Source organism: Pleurodeles waltl, chromosome 10 (assembly GCF_031143425.1).
Source record: "Pleurodeles waltl isolate 20211129_DDA chromosome 10, aPleWal1.hap1.20221129, whole genome shotgun sequence".
NCBI lineage: Eukaryota > Metazoa > Chordata > Amphibia > Caudata > Salamandridae > Pleurodeles > Pleurodeles waltl.
Window position 1 is genome coordinate 156703469 of NC_090449.1, and position 17612 is coordinate 156721080.

The 17612-nt window shown below is 44.3% G+C and overlaps 1 protein-coding gene across 1 annotated transcript in view; it reads right to left on the reverse strand.

Annotated features, from left to right (window-relative positions):
* Nucleotides 1-5373: 5373 nt before the first annotated feature.
* Nucleotides 5374-17612, reverse strand: part of LOC138262395 (vomeronasal type-2 receptor 26-like) — a 50546-nt gene continuing 38307 nt past the window's right edge. The window contains exon 3 of the mRNA XM_069212297.1: nt 5374-6269. Within this exon, the coding sequence (XP_069068398.1) occupies nt 5374-6269 (896 nt within the window). The remainder of the gene's footprint in view (nt 6270-17612) is intronic.

A 17612-nucleotide genomic window follows, 5' to 3' on the forward strand; every position in this document is an offset into this window, starting at 1 on the left:
ACAGGACAGGGGCTTATTGGGCAGAAATATCACAACGTTGTTTTTTTTAAACAGAAGCTGTTTTTCGTGTGCCATAGAACAAGTAGCAAGAAATGTTCTCCTGACCACCCTTCATGGTATGAGTGAATATACATCAGGGTAGTACAGTGTTTCAGGTTTATACATGGGGTTCCCCCCTAGAACTATTGTATGACAACATGATAATCAAGTTTTTTTTTTTTATCAAAAATTATATTTGCTATAGTGATATACAGAAAAAGTTATACAGTGAATAAAATGTTTTGTAAACATCTTTGAAGGATAGGCCGTATTGTGAATACAATCTTAAATTAAAACCAAAGAAAATTGTAATGTAATTCTATTTTATTTGCATTTGGTGTGTCAAAAACAAATAAAATCTAGACAATATTAATGTACGTAACATGCACTGCCTCGTCTGATAACTCACTATGTTTATAAATGGGTCAGGAATCAATAGAGGAATCTGTGAGAAATTTAGTACATGGACATCCTTTCTAGTCCTGAAAAGAAGCTGGTACTCTGAATGATGCTGCTTTTCTCAAGTTTCTCCTCTCCCTCTGGGCCACAGATTTGTTCTTCGAGGAGCCTCCTGATAACTCTGCTGATCAGAATTACACAATGGACAGACCCTTTCCTGGTGACATTCTTTCTTAAGATCTGTGGACAAGCCCTGGTCCCTGGAGCAACTTTGCCTCCTGCCAGTTGAAGGAGTAATCTGTGCTGCCTGGAGCAGAGCAGGCCTCCTGGCCAACATGAAAACCAGCCAAGGCCCAGGTGGCTGTGCCTGTGTTTGGAGGGCATCTCAGTAGAAGGAGATACCCAGGAGTCACAAAACCATTGCTGTCCATATGACAAAAGAGTCCAGGAATGAACAGATCAGCAGAGATTGAGGAGCTGCAGAGACATTCTCTAGGAAGACATCTGTATTGAGCCTACATTGCCCAACCTCACAAGTATCATACAGTGACCCATGTTTTTCTGTCCAGCAGAATACAGACAGTAAAACTCTTCTATTAATCATCATTTTTGGGGTTATGTTCTGAGGAATGCATCCAGTTGTTTTTAAAATCTGGAATCTGTTGTAACCTGTGATATAAGCTAGTAGATGAAAATGTGTTTTCCTTGTTTAGGGGTTTTAAGTTTTTTTTCAAAAGTGAAAAACTTATATTTGTTGGAAAATGCATACATTTCCAGAAACTGTTATGTAGATGCGGGGAAACACAATGGGTGCGTTTTCAAAATATAGTTATGAAAGATGAATTTGTACCCATATATACATATAAAGCAACATACTGCTGTCCTAAAACTAAGATGACAGACAAGACAAGGAACATGGATAAAGGAATCAATATGAGGGGCCCAAGCGGACGAGTTGCTGGTGAAGGACAGACATGGAGGAAAGCTGGACCAGTAAATGGGAGAGATGAGTTTAAGAAATGGAGTGCAAAAGACGTATGCCTCTTGGATGCATGAGGTGCAGGGATAAAGTTGGCGGCAGGAATATAGTCCTGCAAGGTGAGAGAAATAATTGACATTGTAGGAGAATGGAATGATAGACTCCGTTTGGGAAGGGCTAGTGACTAGGTGGTTGCACAGTGGAGTGAAATAGTTAATGAGTAGGTTATATTAGTGAAGTTGGAGGTGTAAGGAGGAAGTGTAGGGACTCCTTTCTTTAGAGTCTGGCCACTAGGAGTTTACACTGTAGCAAGGTGTTGCTTGAAGCCGTAAGCCTTCGCTCTTTCCCCAGTGGATGAGAGCTATTTGAAGCTGAAATGTAAAAATCACCCAAAGTTTGGAAAACTCATTACAGATGTCTTATTGGTGCTAGAGGCCGCTTCCTGCTATTTCCTCTAATGTCATGACTAGTGTATGAGCATTTCATCAACAACTATACTCAATAATAACTATATGACATTATGAGTACTGCTTCCTGAGGCATGAGCGTGTAATATTGGTGTAATCTGTCATGTAAACTGTGAGGTCTGTGTAAACTGAGTGTGACATCATTAGAATGAACATTTAAACTTTGCCTTATTTTGCTGTGTGTGGCTTCAGATTGTGAAATCTGTGCAATTTTTAGGTCGAGCACGCAAGCTCTTGACCTGTTGTAAGTATTGTGGGCTTTTAACCACACCCGCATGCCCATCACTTTCACTCGTTTGTGGGCTTGCCTTTCCAAAATCCTTTGCTATTGGTAAATGTTTAAGTTTGTTCCTCTTTGGGGCGGTTTTGTTACTGCCTTGCATTCTGCCCCTGTTACATGGATAATTGCACGATTGCTGATACTTTGACTGCAAGCAAACTTCTCTTTCTTTTTGTGTCCCTCCTACGCGCTCATGGCGGCCATGGCACTTTGAATCGACTCGCTTATGTCAACTGTTTTACTTTTCATTTTCAATGTAATTGGCAAGAAAATTCCAGTTAGGAATTTACAACGCTAATAGCTGTAACTCAAGCAAATGCGAGACCCATTACATTGCAAATGCTTGTTCATTTTTCCACCCTGATCCCTTCAAGTAGATATTTTGCATAAACTCCTGACTTCAATTCTACTACTTGGGGGAGGTAAGTTGAAAGATGAAAGGAAAAAGGTATGTAGGAAGATGATACTTAAGTTTTAAAAATGCTACGCTATGTGAAATTGCACACACAGATTTTTTTCGAAGTTGGATTGAAGAAGGGAGACATCTAACATCCTTGGAAGGGCAGACCTCTTTGGCACCCCGAGAAAGGATTGCAGTTTTTCAGTAGTGCCACATAAAAACGCATGGTATTGGAGCCGATTTAGTATAAAGAAGGCTCTTAAAATACTCTAATTTGCTCCATTTTTACATTGTTTCCCTAAAGAACAGCCAACAAAACCGCCTTCCAGGAATTCAGGCTTGTCGATTGGCTTAATGCGATTTAGGGCAGTATTTACACCACACAACTTTACAGTTTCATCAACAGCCAATTATGTCCCACCATCTTGAATGCTCAACAGCCACCAGTAACTATGGTCTCCAATTACTAGACCAAAGCCTGCTTCTGCCTCTATATATATAGTGCAACGGTATTTTGGTGAGGGTATATACCAGCACTTCCACCTTTACTAATTGTCACTATGCACTATCAAGTATGAACCCTCTTACAGTCTACAGTCAGACTTGAGCATTCCTATTTTTACCTAATGGCTTGAAACAGGGGATGGGCTCTCATTATCTGTTACCTCAGGTCAAGTCGACCTAAACTCTTGGAACCTATATGTTAACCGACAGAGGAATGCAGGGAATATACAATTTCATAGTAAACTTTTATATTTATATAATAGCGCCTGCATGATGAGTATATCTACAAACGTTTTATTCTATAAAAATGGCAATTTGCACGCACATACGAAATATCATGATTCACTTTAATAAAATACTGCCCGGCCCTGGAGTGGGTGTAAGACATTATGGCCCAGATTTAAGCGGGCCTACAGCCACCTTGCGTCACATTAGCATTATTTATTTTGAGCTAATGTGGCAGAACAAGGCCAAAAATCGCCACACCGTACATTGCGCCACTTTGTAACCCCTTGTGCCACATTATGCCTGTGCCAGGCATAATGTATGCAAGGGGGGTGCCAACAAAAATGGTGCAAAGCAGGCGTTAAAAAGGGGCACACCATTATTTATAATGGGCCCCTATGTATTGTTCAGGGGTTTACGCCAAAATCTTGGCGCTAACCCTGAACAGTACATCAATAGCGTCAAAACTGACGCTATTGCCACCTACCCTGAGCCATGGTGCGCTGTATTTCAAAAACGGCACACGCATGGTGGCGGAAGGGGGGGCGCTAAGGGGTGCAAGAAAAGAGGCACTGCACTGGGTGTAGTGCCACTTTTCTTAAATCTACCCATACGTTTTTTATTTAACTTATAAACAGGTGTTGCATCATTTAGAAAGAAAGATTGTGCTAAACTCCATGTTCTATTACATACTATAGATGTAATGGATTTATGCGTGGCACTATTGGGGTTTATGAATCATTGAAAAGTTATTCCGCTGAAGGTAAAAACATATTGGGTATGTTTAAAAAAAGGAAACCTTCTTGGAATGTAATTCCCTTGCAGTACTGTATTTTATTTAATAAATGATGTTGAGATTCCCTCATTCCATAGATTCACATTCTTTCTGAGCTGCAGTGACTCCTTTTACTCGACCTCCTACATGGCAGTACGTTTTTTTTGGAACCCGCACACTTTTTCTGTTCTCTGAAAGTAAATACACCACCGTCGCACTCGTTCAGTTATTCTTCGCTTTCTCTCTCCTCCCTGATTTGGCTGCCACATCAAGGACAAAGCAGGGAAATACATTTGCTTCTGTTCTGACATTAATTGGAACCTGAGGCCCATATTTATACTTTTTAGCGCCGCGGTTGCGCCGCTTTTTGACGCAAAAACGGCGCAAACCTACAAAACACAATTGTATTTTGCAAGTTTGCACCGCTTTTGCGTCAAAAAATGACGCAAATGCGGCGCTAAAAAAGTATAAATATGGGTGTGAGTTCGTCCTTCAAACTGCAGAGTTTAAACTGGAGAGAGAGGGCGGTCACTGAAACACTGTTTATGGTCTCATCTCAGGTGTGTCTCTAAGGGTAAATCTGAGACAGGTCCTGGGTAGTGCTCTGCTTAAGAGCTGCCCAGCTCCACCTGTAAAGGGGCATCTTCAGGGTCATTGTCAAATTAAACACAGCTCCTGACCTCCACTCCTACTCTCTCCGGCTCTTAACTCCCCGCTGACAAAGCGTTCTCCCTTAGTTCTGCACAGCTCCACATTCCATATGGCAGGAGGCTTCAGCTCTGCTGCCGGCAGAACAGAACAGAAGCCTCTCCCACGTCATGCAGATAAAACAAGCATACAGACCTGTGAAATGTGCTCCCGCTCAGAAACCGTAGAGTGGCGTCATTCTGTCCACGCTAGTAGACTCTAGTATCAGATCTGCTAAAGGACTCCAAGTCAAGGGTGGTTTTCATTAACTTTATATAAGCACTGCACCTTCCTGAAGCAAAGTGATTAATGTCAGATCACGTAAGGTCAGTTAGGACGTGGAAGATCAGGAGCTCTGTGTGTGCATGCTACTGCGTTTCATTGAAGTTTAAGTAAAAAAAAAAGAGAAGGCAAGTTCATTGGGGCACATACACAATGAAGCTACATTTCATTGGCAGTTAGGATGTTAGGGGAATTAATGAACATAGTTTTCATTTTTTGGAGTTAGATTTTATTTATGAGACACTGTTAAAATTTATTTTCTATGGAAGAAGATGCTAATTACCTTATAGGGTAAGAATCAATAGTTAAGGTATATTTTAATGAGTGAAAAACTGTTCACTTTTTGCCAACAAGAAACTCTTTCGTGTTACGATCCGGTCTTAGTAAAATAATGTAGCACTTGGGAATGAATATACAACCCAGGAGTCCTGCAGTGGAGGCCAGGATGGCGAAAATCTCCACAGCCACCATGTATTTGCCCTTGGTGCTCAGGTAGGCAGGGATGAAGGCCACCCACACACTGCAGAAGACCATCATACTAAATGTAATGAGCTGAGCCTCGTTAAAAGAGTCCGGCAACCTTCTGGCAAAGAACGCCAAAAGAAAGCTCAGGAGAGCCAAAACTCCAATGTAGCCAATAACAAGGTATAGAGCAACAGCAGAGCCATCATTGCACTGCAGAATCATCTTCCCCATTTCAGAGGTGTCGACTTCTGGGAAAGGTGGAGCAAGGATGATCCACACGATACATATTATACCTTCCCCCAAAGATAAGAAGATGACTATAGAGTTTCCGAGTTTTGGTCCAACCCACTTCCTCAGCTGGCTGTCTGGCTTTGTGGCATTGAAGGCCAACACTACTGTGACGGTTTTTGCCAGAACAGTAGAAACAGCAATGGTAAAAACAATGGAAAAGCTTGTTTGTCGTAGAAGGCATGTTAGTTTTACAGGACGGCCGATGAATATTAAGCAACAGAGGAAGGAAAGTATTAGAGAAATAAGGAGGATGTAGCTCAGGTCTCGGTTGTTGGCTTTTACAAGAGCTGTGTGATGGTGTTTTATAAAGTTTGCTAGAACAACAACTCCTACTACAGAAAACAAAACTGAGGTGGATGCTAATGTGACACCCAGTGGATCCTCATAAGACAAAAGCTCCAAGGTCCTTGGAATGCAGGTATCCTTCTTCTCATTCGGCCATTGATCTCCGGGGCACCTCAAGCAATTCTCCATGTCTAGTAAGAAAAGAAAAAGAAATTAAAAAGAAAGAACGTCTTGCCACGCTGCCAGAAAATCTAAGTAGGTGAAAAACACCAGTGGACTTAATATTGCTATGGTTCTCATATAGTTTTTGGGGAAGGCACATTCAAAGCATAGGTATTGTGATTTCTCACAGGAGACCCCCAGGAATAACTACAGCATTCCCCATATCCATTTGCCTCCCTCCACCCCACATCAGGTGCTCTCCTCGCCTGTCCCTTAATATGCCCACTATTTTCCCCATGTTGTGGAGTGTTTCTTGGGGCACCCACATGCCACATATATGGGCTCCTTTAATTTCACACAACTGTCCATCCCTGCTCTCCATTCCCACAATCAGGAGGTGAGGGAGTGGACATTGGCACCTTTTAGTATTTAGCAACATACATTTGTGCCAGTTTTGTCCCAAGTCCATCCGTTTGGTCGTCCCTTGGGTCCCCCCAGTTCATCCAGAATGCCCAGTGTGAGAAATTGTGTTGTTGGTTGACTGGGGAGTGAACCCTGGTCAAGCAACAGCCAAAATCCAATCCCTTGCAGAGTGAACTATGAAAAGTCACTAAAGTAACCTATGCTTAACCCTGTGTAGTCTGGCACAAAATGCAGTCAGGCTTAACTTAGAGGCAATGTGTAACGTATTCATGCAGCACACAAACAGTAATACAGTAAAAACATAACAGAAGAAAAAACCCAAACCAATTTAGAAAATAAATTATAATGAATTATTTGACACCAAAACATCCAATCAGTAGAACCAGAGTAATGTTTTTTTTAAAGTTTTAAATGAAGTCTAGTGCCTAAAAGATCAAAGAGGCAACTGCAAACATCTAGTTGAACGAGAATGGCTCAAAGTCAAACGTTAAGGCCGATCGCGATGGAGCACAGTTCAGATACAAGAAGTTGATAGGGCTTAACATAGAAAAATTCTTGAAGAAAAATGTCTGAGAAGGTAAATTTCTATGGGGCAAGGCTGCAGGAGTTGTCAGAGGAGGGAGCGTCATTGTCAGATGTCCTTGGGTCAAAGCAGCGATGACGTTTTCTATGTTCAGACTTAGTGGCAGAAATGGAAGTAAAAAAACTCCAGCGGGACAAAGCAGAGGGTTGTAGCGAAGACAGTTGCACTCTTTGTCAGACATCCGCTTGGTAAAGGACAGCTAAAATGATTTTGCTGCTGCAGAGAAGAACATAGTGGAAGAAACCACAAAGTCAATCTGACCGGCGATGCACCTTAGGCAGATAGGTAAGGAGATTGGTCCCAGTCTTCTCCTGGTTCTCATGGCACTTTTTTGGCCAAATATTGTCATCAGTTTTGGAAATTAGCAAACTGAGCACCTTTAGCACCACAGCCAAGGGTCCAAGAATAGTGGGACACCTCAGAAAGGGGTTCAGGACTCACTTGGGATAAGTGGTAGTATGGTCCATCTGCCTAAGTCTTCCAGGGTTGCAGGGGTGAGTGGCCAAAGGTTCAAGCTCCAGGATCGCCCAGGATCCCAGGCCATGTGGATTCCCAGGTAGCAGGTGCTCAAGGGATGGTTAGGGAGAGTAGGATGCCAGGTTTTGTCCCATCAGTCTCCGATCATGTGGACCAGGAGAGACTTAGGCCAGTTCACTTGCGGACAAGCCACTGACCCAAATGTTTCCTAGGATATGAATGAGACACAGCCCTGTTGCATCTGAAAGGGCTATGAAAAGAAATACATTGTCGGCATAGAGGGCTATCCTGTCCTCTAGTGCCATTCCCCAGTCAAATCCCCAGAACAAGGTGTCGTAATGCACCAAGGTTGCCAATGGTTCTATTGCCAGAGAAAAAGGAGGGTAAGACAAGGAGCACCCCAGCCTTATTCCCCACTGGATTTTAAGTTGAGGAGATATAGCCCCATTTACCCACACTTGTCTTGTGACCAAGTATATAAAATGCGTATGTAGGACAGAAAGTGTGCACCAAGTCCCACTGTATCTAGTACCATGTGTTGGAAAACCCAGTCCAAAGGATCAAAGGCTTTCTCGAAGTCAAGGAACATGAGCACTGTTGAGCAAAGCAGGGTTTGGAGTCAGGCCTGGGCCCAGTGTACTCTTTGGATGCAATGGAGTGTGCATGTTTGGGGCTGAATCCCCGTTGATCTGGGTAGACTAGACAGCACAGCACGCAGATAAGGAGTCTCGCCAGGACCTTAGCAAACAGCTTGACCTCAGTATTGGTAAGGGAGATAGGCTGATGCAAGGCGCATTTGTTAACTGGCTTGTCCAGTTTCGGCTGCACCACTATGGTGGCCAGGTTTATCTTTGCATGAAAGTGGCTTAAGGCATTGATTCGGGATACATATTTAGAATGGGTGGCAGCATAGTTTGGTGAAGTCTGCAATAGTATTCCCTTGAGAATTAATCTGGTCTGAGGGTTTTTTCAGAGTTCAGATCCAAGAGCGCCTCATTGATCTCCTGTATGATCAGTGGCTGATCAAGTTCCTCTCATTTAGTGGGGTCAGTCTGGGCAGTAGGATGTCCGCAACTAGTGATGGCTGGTTTTCAGCTGGTGGGTGTTCATATTCAGCATAAAGAGAGCCATAGTACTGTGCAACGGCTATCTTGGAGGTGATCAAGGCTTGCCGTCTGTTTGTTTTAGTGATGCGGTGCATCTCTTTAGACTCCATATCTTTAGTAGCAAACCAGTGTAGATGCTTGCTGGATTTTTCACCCCATTCATACACTCTCCTAGTCGAGACCTCCCACCACCACTGGGCCTCATTCAGGCACAGCTGGCGCAATGAGGCCCTCTCTCCTACCAGGTGACAGCTCACCATTTCTGGTAAGTTGCCCTGATTCCTGTTCTCTAATATTACAATAGATGTGTCTAATTCTGAAATTCTGGGGTGTGTCTTGCGGGATTTACTTCTAATGTAGGATCAAGCCACCCCATACATGGTGGCTTTACAGGCTTCCCACTGTGTCCCGGGTGAATCCACTGCCCTCTTTTTGGTACGTAGGAAAGCCTTTAGTTGAGCATCGATGGGACCCGAAGGGGGCCAAGATATCATAGAAGTCTCCAACCATGAATGCCTTACCTGGGGGTAGGGACAGTATAAGATCACTAAGTGTCAGTAGTGTAGCTCCCCAGGAAGCCACTGGAGATCTGGGAGTCCACAATTGGCGGGGACGTATTGAACAGAATGGCTACTCCTCTGCTGATGTGCCTTAATCACACATGATACACTTTATTATAGCCATACCTGGCCGAGAATGTGGAGTTGGCCCCTAGAAGGAGGGCCTCTTGTAGTATCACAATTTGCCCAGTATGCAGCGTAGGAATTCCATGACCGCCCAATGTTTAAAGGAGTCTAAGAGACCTTTTGCATTCCATGTCATTACTGTAAAATGAGTCATGGCGATCTGCATGGGGAGCAATGCGGAGGGGTAAGAAATGTAGTGTGGCCTCTCCAAGTCCCTCGGAAAACCCTATGGACTCCTCTGTATCAGCTCCCATCAAATTGGGGCTATGGTCCCTGTGGTAATATAGGTCATTTGGGCTGCGGAATGTGCCTAGTGGACTAATAACAGAAAATGCAACATAACAGTTTAACCAAACCCCCTTCCACCCAACTTCTCCCACTCTAACCTCCCCCCGGCAGAAGCATCTAATTCCCCAACTTTTTACTAGGCAGTAACATTAGCCATCCTTGTCCCCCTCTCCCAGTTTATCCAGCCTTCAAGGGCTCTGTGAAGGCTATATTGGTACAAGTGTGCATTAAATTGTTAATTCATACAGATCATACCCTCTTTATATGCTTAATGGTCCATCTTTGTGGGGAGCGGGCCCTCTACAGTCTCAGTCTTCAGTTGGTCTTGGGTACCTACCCACTCGCTCTCCAAATCCAATATCGCCTGGGCCTCCCAGTGACCCAATTGCCTTTTGCAGACCTCTTCCACAAGTCTGAGGCCCCTTTGTCTATCTCCTGGTGTTCCTCGGCCTCCAGGCCTAGGGTGCCTGTGCCATGATGGTGGATGGTTTGTCTGTAGTGGCTTCCTCTGGGGTCTTGAAAAAGTGTGATTTTCCCTTGTGGATCACTCATAGTCGTGCCACAAATAGGGGCATGTACTGTAGTTCCATGGCCTTCAGTTTTTGTTTGACATGATCATATGTCATTTGGACTTGATGAGTATAGTCCGGGAATATCATCATGCATCCAGATGGGTACATGAGTTGGCCCTTCTCTCTCATTCCACGAAGGGTGAGATCGCAATCTCAATAGTTGTGCATTCTGGCAATCATGGGGCGAGGTGAGGCCCTGGGGGCAGAAGAGGAGTTGTGCAAAAACCACTCTATGTACCTGTGTGATGATAAAGCATGGTGAGAGTAGAATATTATCTATCCATGATTTAATCCACTGCTTCAGGAACTATTTTGGTAATGATCCCTCCACACCCTCTGGGAATCCAATGAAACAGGGGTTACTTCTGTAGACTCTGTTTTTTGCGTCCGCAGCCTGGTCGGTAAGGGACTTAGAACTAGAGGCCAGGGAGGACAACTCAAGGGCTCGCATTGTATCGTCCAGTTTAGAGATGCGACCCTCTGCTTTGGAGACTCTATCTGTGGTATTGCAGAGATCTTGCTGCAGAAGGCCCATATCCACCCATACTTCTCCTATTTCAGATTAGAGGGAGGATAAAGAATCTTGTATCGCTTGCAGGATTACTGTAGTATCTCATGCTCCCTGTATGCTGTCAACTTGGAGCTCTCCTCCAGTTGCCTCTCCCTGGCTTCTGGTCTTCTTAATCTTAGTTTGGGCCAGGTTTGCAGGTGTATTGTTGCATCCTACTTCCACCCCGGGACACCTGATGGGCCGCTGGCTCCGACAATCCCCTGGGTGTCGTAGGCAGCGCACAGCTTTGCTTGCCTGACTGCCTCAAAGAATTCCAGTCACAAGCAGCACGTGGGATCCAAGTTCTGTTTTGAAAATAGGTGGGGTCTTCAGCTATACCAGAGGTGGTCAGGCTCCGGTGTGATTGTGGGGGAAGGGGAGGAGGTGGGGGATGCATCTGTGGGACTAACCGCCAGGTCCCTGCGCTGTGCAGTGTGTTGTCTTTTGTTTGGTGTTACATGTGCCCTCTGGGTCCTACCTCAGAGACATTGTATATTCCTAGGCCCCTTCTGGCTCATCCAGGACCCAGAAGTGGATCTGATTACCTTTGACCTAAATTAGCTGGATGCTAAGAATCACCGGATTGGGGCAGGGTGTGGCCAAAAGAAACAATGCACATCTCTGGAGTGCAGAACAGGTACCCACAACTATTGGAATGGAAGAGGAATATGGACTGGTGTATACAGGCGGAAAAAGGAGTGTACGAGGACCGGGGATGCTCCCAGAAATGGACTAAAATTTGAGGCCACTGGAATAAATATCAAGGTTTTATCTGTGACTTTTTTGATCCAGGCACAGGGGAAAGTTTTGTGTCTGAAAACTTGGGATAGAATTCAACTATTGTCCGTGCAGCGGATAAGGGAAGAGATCATGGCCCTCATTACAACCCTGGCGGTCAAAGACCGCCAGGGCTGTTTTGGCGGTTGCACTGCCAACAGGCTGGCAGTGCAAACCTTGGGATTACTACCGCGGTGGAAGCGCCGCGGTTTACCGCCACATTGGTCCCGGCGGTTTACTGCCACGTTGGTCCCAGCGGTTTTAATCTGCCAGGGCAGCGCTGCAAGCAGCGCTGCCCAGGGGATTACGAGTCCCCCTCCCACCAGCCTTTTCATGGCGGTAATATCTGCCATGAAAAGGCTGGCGGAAAGGGGAGTCGCGGGGCCCCCTGCCACGGCGCCCTGCCACGGCCCCATGGAGCTTTTCACTGTCTGCATAGCAGACAGTGAAAAGTGCAACGGGTGCAACTGCACCCGTCGCACCACCGCAGCACCGCCGGCTCCATTTGGAGCTGGCTCCCATGTTGCGGCCGACATCCCCGCTGGGCCGGCGGGCAGAAACTAGGTTCCCGCCCGCGGCCCAGCGGGGATGTCTTAATGGCCACCGCAGGAGTGCAGCCGCATTGGTGGCCGCATGGCATTTACGACTTGGTGGGCGGCGGTTGCTGCCGCCAATGTCGTAATGAGGGCCCATGTTCTTATTGATGTATGCTGAGATGTTAATATTATTTTCAAATTTGTTGATGCACGACCAGATTCTTTTTGTTTTTCCTACAATAATATTATTATAAAGATATATCAAAAATAAAAAAATAAACTTCTAGGCCCCGGGGACATCCAGGGTCATCCTGCTACAGGCACGTGGTCGAGAGCTGGTTCCCACTGTGGGGCCCTTGACTGATATTCTGCGGGTCTTTCAGTCACTCATCTAATGGTCCCGGGCATACGGGTCCCGTCCATGCACATCAGGCCGATGTGCCCCCTCTAAGGGGTCGCCGGTAGCAGCAATGGTTAGGGGTCCCCTCGGGCAGTAGCATAGTCGGTGTTTGCTGGTCATTGTGGATCAGAAGGCTTTCACTGCCTGTACAGCCAGGAGTCAATGCGCACCTCCACCCGCCTTCCTCTCACTGGCACCGCAGTCCCGCCCCATTAGGTTGTGCTAGGGTCTCTCCACTCCACTGCCAACTCTGTCATTCCAAGGTGTCTTCCGAGAACAATTTGTCCCCACTCCCTGTGGTTCAGACCATAGGCTGCCCTGGGCAGCAAGTCAGGGGAGTTTTCTCCAGCTTCCCCAGTCTCAGTATCCCCAGAGAAAGGAAAGAGTGTGTACCGCAGCTTGTGCAGCCGGGAGTCAATGCCTGGCTATTGCTGCCATCTTAAAGCGAGCGCCAGGCTCCTGGTCCGCGTGGTGAGTGTTTGGGGCAACTGTATGGTGTTCTTGTGACCGGCCACACTTCTCTCTGTGATGGTGATGGGTTTGGAGTGTCCTAGCTCTGCCCCCAGGTTCTCTCAAATTTATGTTTTACAAATGCATATGTTTTATACTGAAACACAAATGTATTTAAAATAATCTGTCTGTAGTGTTGTTTACTCTCTTCCCACTACTGACGGTTCTGATCCTGGTCAATGCACGTGACTCCTTTAACAACACTCTTCAGTCAGCCTTTGAATCCCACTTTCCTATTCACACTATCACTCCTGCTGCATCACATTCCAACTATCAACTCTTTGAGAAGCTGATGTTCATCCATCTATATAGATCCAGAAAATGCCAGACCTCATAGTACCTCAACAATTAAAGCCCTGAGTCCCACCACAACAGCTCTTTAAACAGCTTAGCTTCCCTCTTACTTTGAGCTTATTTTCTGCACAATAAACTTTCGTTTTTCTATCTCTGCAGTAACCTAACCTGTCCACTAACTGTACCTACTACTTCTTTAAAATATACCTTATCAGGGACACACACAACACATTCCTCAATGCCTCCGGTACACTTACACAGGCCACCACAGCCCCCTTCCAGTTAGCCCAAATCACTTATATACCTTCTTCAAAACTTGTCTTTTTATAATTTATATGATTGCAACAAACGTTTTCCCATTATATTTCAAACCTTTTTATTTTAAAAAGTGTTTTCTTGTAGAAAGGTTTCACAAAAACGGGGTTGGTGGCAACATTTCCCCCAACAAGAGAAAATTGGGAAGAGAAGTGAAAATTAGCACAACCTCAAATCTATCCTCGGGCATCAGAGGGGAAGGTGATTTATTACTAGCCAGAGTAGCAAGCATGTCCATGAGCCAAGTGTGTATTGTGTTGTGTTTATGTTTAATTTCGTGTTATTTGGAGATTTTTTGTTTAGTATCCACACCACTTTACAGTCATCTCAGAGGTCATCAAGGAACTATGTAAGGGGACAAGCAGTTGGGTGTTCAGGCAGTCAATGATTCCTTGGTCATATGACTATTGTGGACAAATAGGTCACTGTGAGGAAGCAATGCCTTAGATCAACAAGAGCAGGGGGTTTCGGTCCAAAAATAAACGTAGAGGTCACGTAAATTAGTTGTGCTAAGGAGACTCTAGAGATAAACCTCCTGAGCGGAGGAGTCTACTCCCATTTGGTGCACCTAAATCCACCATACCTTAAACAACTCATTTGCAGGAGTGGGCAGGGCTGGCTTTAGGAGGGTGCGACCGGTGAAGCAGCACTGGGCGCTGTTCTGGGGTGGGGAGTGGTGTTTAGCAATAATGTACGATTTTAAAGCACCTGGTGCAGAGTTCCTTGTGCCATACAGCCTTCAGGCAGCGATAAAAATATCAAGATAACTCTTGTGACTAATGTTCCTGTTAGAGAGAGAGATCGAAGTTTTGTGTGGTGGCAGTTTTGACTCACCATAAAGTAACGCAGAGGGTTAATATGCCCGCTCCAAAGAACAGATTTGAATTTTACATGGCCAGTTGAGTGGAACAATAAACCCAGCCTTTACAAGCACTGTAAATCAAATGAAATGTATGTGAGGGGGCTATGGAGAGATGAGGGGCATTTTTGCAAGGAAGAGGTCAGGGGGATGAGTGGAGCCAAAAAGATTGTTGAACCTGGTGCCACCAGCTCTCAATACGGGGGTGGCCCAACAACTGTTGAACTCTTTCACCAGATGACATAAGACGTGAAAAAGAGTTGAGCCCTTCAAAAAAACATTTTTTAAACTAGCTTTTTCAACCAGGACATAATCTACAAAGCCATCATGACCAGCACTTCACTTATGTAGTTCTTGGCAGACCCCCTGCCAGAACACCTGCAGCAGCAGCAGCAGGTTTATATCATCTAGGCACCCTTAATGTGGAACAACATCCCCATATCCATCAGGACCATCCCAATTGTCAAATATACAGCAACACTGAAAAGAGCTCTAACACCCAATCTGGGTAGAGCAGTGCTACATAAGACCCATAAATAAGCAAAATCACTGAGCTAAAATCAAGTCAGTTGTGGGCCATCAAACCTGGGTGCCTTGGGAGTACGAAGAGTATACACCTTTTCCTAATTTAGTGAAGGCCGCAGCCACGCAGTGATTTTTGATGATGCACTACCTTGAACTGTACCTTGCCTTTTATCAGACATCTGTTTCTGGTTTCCAAGGTTTGTGTGATGTGGTCTGTTTGGTATAATCCGAGGATGGAATTGGCTGCATTGTTCTGGCTTCTTATAATTTCTGGACTCTTGTAGACTCAGCACTTGACACCAGTCACACTGGTGTTCGAGAGCAAACATTATTAATAAAATATGAGTATCTAAATTATAATATATAATGTGTACTAAAAGAGCCTAATTAGAGAAATGTGTGTTAGAAAAATAAAACATGCATGTTTAAAATGTGGTTGACATGATGTCTGCCACTTTGAATTCTATGTGAACAATTAAGTTACTGTGAAAATGTATTTTGATGAATCATAATTACAAGTACTGACACAAGATGATAATATTAATGAGCAAAACTAATTACGTGAAATTTATGTTAAAGTTGTTTTATTTTTCATGTGTTTGCATTAGTGAAAAGGCCTACATTTTAGTATTTTTCCAGAAGTGCAATGTTGAAATGTTATTCTGACTTTAATGAAATGTTTTTGCAAACGTTGTTTATTAGACATCCCATTAAAATCTGACAGTGGAAATCTACTGTCTTCTCATTCTGTACTTCCTTGTGATAAATATGATAAATTTTGAAAGTTTTAACAATGGGCTTCAGTTTCTGGAAGAAAAGTAATGTCAGCTAAATGTCATGTTCTGTGCTCTTTTTTTTACAACGTTAATATTATGAGGAAACTGCAGACCGGAAAGGGGCATCAACATGAGGATATCTTGAAGACGGAATGAAGAAAGATACAACTGAAGCTCATGTGATATTCAATTGGTTGCTCACTATCACACCTCGTAGTGTTGTCCAATAGAAGCTTAGTGATTTTGGGACCTTAATTTATCAACATTTTAGGTGTTGCAAGTCAGTTCCAGTTCTGTTTCTTTCCAGTTCAGTTCTTTGCAGTTTTAATTCTGTGCGGCTGTTATTTCCAGTTATTTATGATTTTAAAAGTTCAGCTACTTTAGGCCCATCATTACTGCACTGTTGCCCTTTCAATGCTCCTGATGCTGACTGCTGAAGACCTAATGTTCCTGTGCTCAGCTGATGAAGACTCCGCTAGCTGCTGTCTCATTTAGTAGAGGTATAACTAATGTGCATTTGTTTTTCTTTGGCACGTTCTCCCTTAGAAATCCAACTGCATTTTTTGTTAGCGCCATAGTTAGATGTTTTCCAAATTAATTTTTGTCATATTGTTAATTAGTGTTTAATGGTATTTGCTCTTATAAGATTGAGATTCTTCAGACTTGGACAGTCTGTGCTGTTTCTGTATTGCTATCATTTGGTTTTAGGCTTCATTTACGTGACCTTAGCATTGTTAATATAAGCGCAATAAATATTAAAACTTTACTAAATTGGTGTGTATAAATTACTGACCCCTCATTGAATGTTGTTGTATATGGCTATTGGTTCTCATTGTTTGATTTGATGATCTTATTACTCCTGTCTGAGTCAAATGATTTGAGTTGACCTCTGAGGGTAGTAGATGCCACTGCCCTATAATGTGTCACATTAGCCTAATTTAGGAGGTCACATGTCCACACTGGTCAGCTTTGGGTGTTGTGTCACATTTGTATGCAGGCGCTTCTACTATTGAAGGAAGTGATTTGGCAGAAACTCACTTTTGCACGTTTTTGTTCCTCTAAACACTAGGATCTTGTTCTTTTACACAATACTCTACCCCTCATTTAAAGGGCAGTAGTAATGTGAGAAATGTGCAATAACTACCCCATTTACTGATTTATTTGTAATTGTTTACTACTGCATAAGAAATGCTGTAATACTCCAAGGTAATTCAGGTAGTATCCCTCCGATACACGGCCCAAACCTCAATGTGCCCACTATGCTCCACAAATTTAGCCCTGTATAATGGAATTCCTTCCATCTGCATCACAGGATTACGCGCACCCTACTGTTTTCAAGACATGTACCTCTTTCATCAGGAATCTCTTCAGCACCGTCAGATTTAATGATGGCCATTGTCGTCTCTCCATCATTTTTGTAGTCATGCGTTATATAAACATAAAATGAACTTCCTCTGTTCGGACACTATGGGGGTCATTTTGACCCTGGCGGTACGAGACCGCCAGGGCTAAAATGACGGAAGCACCGGCAACAGGCTGGCAGTGCTTCCTGGCCTATTACGACGCCGCGGTCGCAGCGCTACCCAGGGGATTACGAGTCCTCTTTCTGCCAACCACCAGGAAAAGGCTGGCGGAAAGGGGAGTCGCGGGTCCCCTGGGGGCCCTTGCACTGCCCATGCCACCAGCATGGGCAGT